We start from the raw sequence: 6,574 nt of genomic DNA, 5'->3' as shown, positions 1-6,574 counted from the left end.
ATATGAAAATTAAATATATAAAAGAAAGATGTTATTTATAATTTTTAATAGAAATAGAAAAATAAAATAAATAGAAAAATATTTAAATTACAAAAATATTTTAATATTTTAATTTTGTTATTATTCATTATTTTTTAATATGTGTATGTGTTAATTTTTTATATTTATAACACATGTATTTAACTTACATAGATTTGTATATTTATAAATAATTATAATAAAAGTGTAGTATTTCAATAAAATATAAAAGTTAAATATACAAAAGAAATATATATAAATTACACAAATATTATAATATTTGATTTTTGTTGTTATTCACTATTTTTGAATATATGTGTCTCTACAATATACATTTAAATTATATACATTTATATATTTATAAACAATTATAATAAAAGTGTAATATTTCAATAAAACATGAAAGTTCATTATATCAATTTATATATTTATAAAATGTTATAATAGAAGTGCAATATTTCAAGAGAACATAAAAATTAATTATATAATTTTATATATTTATAAACCGTTATAATAAAAGTGTAATATTTCAATTAAATATAAAAGTTAAATATATAAAAATATATATGTAAATTAGAAAAAAAAAATACTTTAGTCTTTAAATTATACGTATTCTTCACTTAATTTTTTATTTGTTTCATAAACATTTAAACTATATAAATTTATTTATATATTTTCATTGATTATTTTTTGAATATATATATACATTTTCGTGACTTAATTTTTTATTTATTCCATAAATAGTAATGATAATTTAGTATGGTTTATTAATATCAAATATCATCTCGGCTTGTTTCATTCTGTATTTTTTATTAAATAATAGTAGTAATTTAGTGTTGCTTATTAATATCTAATATTACTCTTGCTCATTTTATTCACATTATTAAGCGTTAGCATATTATTGGTAGAATTGTGAACATGGTGGCCTCCAAGTTTAATTTGATCTTCTTGATCATCCTCTCACTGCAACTCTGTGTTGCAATATTTTTGTGTAATGGAATGTTTATGACCCTTCATGTGAGAAGGTTTATGACACCGGGTATCAGAGTCGAGGAGCCTCTATATAACGTCAACTTCTTTGGGTACTACATCAAATTATCGGTGGGCACTCCTTCGCAAGATTTATTGCTGCTCATGGACAGGGGCAGTGATGTGGTGTGGGCATCCTGCAACCCAAATTATAAATGCACCGAATGCTCTGGATACATCATTATTTTTCTTCCCAACAATTCATCATCTGTTCTCCCTGTACAGTGTGCAACTCCGAATTACAAAGAAAGGGGTGCTCTACAAGCATTGGCGCAAATTGCTCGGGGACATGTCCACACTATACGCTTAACTATGGCGGGGGAATCACCACCGGTCACCTAATGAAGTGGACAAATAACTAACTTTGGATTCGGATGCTCGGTGGATTCATTCGGGATTGCTGGTATTGCAGGATTTGGCAGAGGAAATATGTCTTTGCCTTCGCAGCTTAGTGCTCTCATTGGCGATAAATTCGCGTATTGCCTTAACGATCAAAACAATGGCAGCATGATAGTGCTGGGCGACAGGGCAGTTCCCACTAATATCACTTTGAGTTACACTCCCCTTATAACCAACAACCGAACACCTTTTGCAGGATACAACCAATCATATTACCTTGGTCTACACGCAATGAGTATTGGTGAAAAACCCTTGACACTGCCCTCCACTATTTCCACATTTGACCGGAACAACAATGCTGGAACCATCATAGATTTGGGCACTACTTACACTATGTCACTAGCAGTCCTCCTCGAGATTGTAACTGAATTTTGTTCTCAGATTGGATATCCCGAAGTTGATGTTGAAGGATTTGAATTGTGTTACAATGCGTCTTGTGTGGCCAATGCCAATACTCTCCCTGAGTTTGCATTCCATTTCATTGGTGGCTCACACCTGGTACTGCCTAACAACAATTGTTTCGTGCAAGTGACCTTAGACACTTACTACTTGGCATTTATGGCATTTCCTGCTGCTTAGCATAACCCTAGTGGACCTGCTGTTATCCTAAGAAACTATTAAGAGAAAAATTTGTATATATTGCATGACATGGAGAAAAATCGTTTAGACTTCACTCACCATGCTGCTAGAAATGCTTCTGAATCATTTGATGGCCCACTACTATGATCTGATCGATCCATATATAGTTTAGGTATTTCCTCTTAATCCATGTTTCGCTCATGCTTTATCCAACATTTTGAATAAAAATACCATAAACTCTGAATATTTTAGTTTTACGTCAAGTAAAAATATCATGAATTCTTAATATTTTAGTTTTACATATAATGAGTGAAGGTGTTATTGTTTAATTTTATAATTTAGGTGGCAAAACTCCTAAAGTAAATATGGATTTCATTTTCCAAAAAATACAAAAACATTATAAATAAAGAGAAAGCATATTTTTACTAAAAACAATTCTATTTAAAAATACAAAAGCTATTTATTTAAATTATGATGATGTTTTTCCTAATTTTTGGTACTACATGACATCATTTTGAAACACTACCATCCTAAACATTTATGAAAATGTTCTTAATTTAGAGTTTATTAATATTAATAAATAATTATATATATAATAATAATAATAAAATTTTATAGGAAGCATCTTAGGACTTCGACTTTTATTTTTCTGAACGATAATGTGTACTACTTTAAGTAGTACGTTCTTAGAAACCTTCACTATATTCTTTAATTTAAAATTTATTAATTATTAATAATATGCTTGGGCTTTTATCTTTCTAAATGATGTGTACTACATTAAGTAGTTCTTTCTTAGAAATGTTTACTATTTTCTTTATTTAAAATTAATAATAGGATTTTTGTTTTTATTCTTGTGAAGGTTGTGCAATACTGTAAGTAGTTCTTTTTAGAAACTATTAGTCCATCATTGTTTTTTTGTCAATGAAACTAGGAAAATTAGTGGTATTGTTTATAATGATATTTATGGGTATCTGTGTGTTTGCCTTGAATATAAGATTTTAAAAATGTTGGGTCTTAATTTCTTTAAAACATGTGACATTTTTTCCATTTACTCTATCAATGACCTAAATGGTGTTGTTGGCCTTCCTCGTTTTTCAAATTAGTGAAAGAAAACCTACTTGCCGCCATAGGGCTTGAATTTTCAGAATCGATTTATCTTATTTGTCAAGACTATCTTCTTCTTGGTTTTTTCCATTAAAAAGTTAACCATTATAAAATATTTTAATGCTTAAATAAAAAAAGTCAATCTCTTTAATCAGATACTTTTTTAATAGAGGTGGATGTGTAAGTCATTCAATTTTTAATATAAAATTAATATGTAATGTTTAAAATTCAATTCAATGCGAGTGACAAATTAAATAGTTGAATATGTAAGATGAAGTAATATCGATGTGTATTTATGGTTGTCATACTTGTTGTCCTATACGGTTGTGAAGTCTGGAGTTTCAGTATATCCAGATAGTCATGGAGAAAGATTGATATGATCCAAAAGAAATTCATAACCTACAATATCAAGATCAAGGGAAATACCCCCTATCCTATCCTCTTGATTGAAGATGCCCTCTCCCCTATTGAAAGGAGAGCTATGTTTAAGTATCTAATGTATAAGAAGAAAATTTACAACATGAAATCGGAGAGGCTTCTTAAAATTGCTTCTAACTTTAGTGAAAACCCCCACCTTCGCCTTAAACATAGGTGGCATAAGGATGCACAGTCTTGGCTCAACCATTAGGGGATAAACGAGGAGATCATCCATGGAAGCGAAGGATAGTGTCAAAGATACTATCACCTCCAAGTTTAAGGATAAGTTGTGGGATAATAAGGAGTTGGAGGGTAAAAGGATGCTAAGACATTATAAGGAGGTGATCAACCCTACCCTTGAGAACATAAATTTTCTTTTTGTTTTGACTAGTTCGAAGAAAAAGATCAACATCACTAAGATTATGACTAATTCTCATCTACTTCAAAGTGAAACTGGGAAGTGGTCTACTCCTAAGACTTCCTGGAATGATAGAATTTGTCATATTTGTGATACTAAGAGGGTGGAGGATGAAAAACACTTTCTTTTAGATTGTCCGACCCTTACTCACTTCCGCTTTCATTTCCCTAACATCCATCACACTTCCAATCTTCTTGACTTGTTAAGTTAGCCCAACTATAGTAATCTTGGGGCACTTCTTTCCCTTCTTTTTGAGCACATAAATAAGATTCTAAAGAATTACAATTAGATTCTTCTTCTTCTTAAGGTCTGATAGACCGTATTGGTCTTAGTGCATCATCATCATCACCACCAACACCATCAATCAAAAGTTTGGTTTATAAATAAAATGATGATGATAATGATTAAGGTCCACTAAGACCAATGTGGTCTATTAGACCTCAAGAAAGGAGAGTCTAATTGTCATTCTTTAAAATCTTGTTTCTGTGATCAAAGAGTAGGGAAAGAAGAGTTCCAAGATCACTATAATTGCGCTGACTTAATAAGTCAAAAAGATTAGAAATGTGGCTGATGATAGAGAATTGAGAGTGGATGTGAGTAAACCCGAACAACCTAAATAATACTAATTAATATTAAATAATTTATTTAATAAATATAGTTAAATAATTAATTATTATAATTTATTTAATAAATATATAGTTGAATAATCAATTATTATTAAATAATTAAAAAAATAAATTGTATATAGGACTTTATTTTATATAAAGACATGAAAAAAAACACACCATATGCAATCAATTATATTTAAAATTGTATTTTACAAAAATATTTGATTTAAAAACAAGTAAATTGAATATTTAGCTAATATAAAACTTGAAAAAGATATTTCCTAACTAAATTTTAAAATTTTAAATAATATTACGTTAAAATTTAAAATAATATTACGTAACGTAATATAAGAATAGATCATATTTTTTTTTTGGAATATGAACAACATTATTTATTTGAATTGATTTATTTTATATTATATATTTTTATTTTCAAAAATTTAAAATCAGTAATATATTAAGGAATATGTTATACTTTATTGAGTTTAAAAAAAATGTGAGACGCTTTTGTCCATCTATCCTTATATCTTAATAAAAAATTTATTTTTGGAAATATTTATTAAAATAAAATATTGTTTAAATTAAAATAGAAATGTTGTTTATGAGAAAATAAAAATGAATATATATAATTAGATAGTTTTAATTAAAAGTATTTCAAAATATCAATGTTAATTGGGTTGATATTTTACTGTAAAATGACGTGTGTTTTTACTTTTATCTATAAGAAAAAATATTTGATATTCACATGAAGTAACATAATTTTATATCAATTTTATAAAGAGATATAATCATTAAAAGTTAAGTTACAGAGTTCAACAAATAAAATTGATTAAATTCACTTTTAACCATAAGCAAAAATATCATATGGAGTAATATAATTTTATATCAACTTTATAAAGAGATAAATCATTAAAAATTAAATTAACTCAGTTCAACAAAAAAAAATAATTAAATTCAAAGTTTGTCGACTTTCAAGGCGAATTTATAACACTTATAATTCTATGAAATTCGTCTAAGCTTACTCGCTTTAAAATAAATATTCCAAAATGCTTAAACTCACAAAATGTTGTTTGTAAATGTCAAATTGGACGAGAGAGGCACCCATACTAATTAATTTAGCTTTAACAGGATGTTGGAATTCATGTTGTTAATTTAAATAAAACATCACTTTTTCTAAATAATATTTCCCATTTCTCTTTGTTTATGTTTATCAACGCAATTTTAATATGTTAAATTTTTTTTGTTATATTATACACATTTAAATTATATATATTTATCAATAATTATAATAAAAGTGCAATATTTTAGTAAAATATAAAAAATATAAAAAACAAATATATATAATAAAAAAATTATTTTAATGTTTAAATTTGTCATTCATATATATATATATATATCACATTTTTTTTGGTAAATATAAGTCTTTATATTTCATTTCAAAAACATAGAGTACATAAGTAGCATTAGATGATAAGTTAGCCAAATTGATGAACTAATGAACCAAACCTCCAAAAAGCTACAACATTGAGTAATATAATCCCCATTTTACACCGTAGACTTCAAGTGCCCATCTTCTCTGTAAAACATAGTATTTAACACAACAAAGAAGCCAAAATGAACAATAATCACTACACTTCAAGACATCCACTCTTGCAGAGGGTATTAGTGAAGAGACATCACTAAGTGAACTAGGATCAACAAACCATCATGTACAACAAACAGACATAATATATCCTCTTTTGACAACCCAAAAAAAACTCAAGAGACAAGGGGTTGCTTCATAACACATCCACTAAAGATAGGAAAACACCATTTCAACTAGAGAATTGTCAACAAGTGTGCAACCAATTACTAATTTTATGCTCCATAATTACATCGTCCACAAGAAAGCCTCAACATTGAGACCATTATATCCCAAACAACATAAATAAAACCATCGTTTGAAAAATAGATGAGAAAACATATTACGAGACATAAACACAGAAAACCAACCATAAAATCC

At 27.7% G+C, this 6,574-nt stretch overlaps 1 protein-coding gene across 1 annotated transcript; it reads left to right on the top strand.

The window, feature by feature from the left end:
- The first annotated feature begins 1,476 nt into the window (after positions 1-1,476).
- On the top strand, positions 1,477-2,025 carry LOC149143987 (aspartyl protease AED3-like). Its single transcript, XM_089452014.1, has one exon. The coding sequence runs from the start codon at positions 1,477-1,479 to the stop codon at positions 2,023-2,025; it is 549 nt and encodes a 182-aa protein (XP_089308140.1).
- The last annotated feature ends 4,549 nt before the right edge of the window (positions 2,026-6,574 follow it).

This window comes from Pinus tabuliformis, chromosome X (assembly GCF_031772625.1).
Source record: "Pinus tabuliformis cultivar Carrire ecotype Pingquan chromosome X, CPIR1, whole genome shotgun sequence".
Classification (NCBI taxonomy): domain Eukaryota; kingdom Viridiplantae; phylum Streptophyta; class Pinopsida; order Pinales; family Pinaceae; genus Pinus; species Pinus tabuliformis.
The sequence above is the reverse complement of the archived record's forward strand: the minus strand, read 5'-3'. Positions and strand labels throughout refer to the sequence as shown.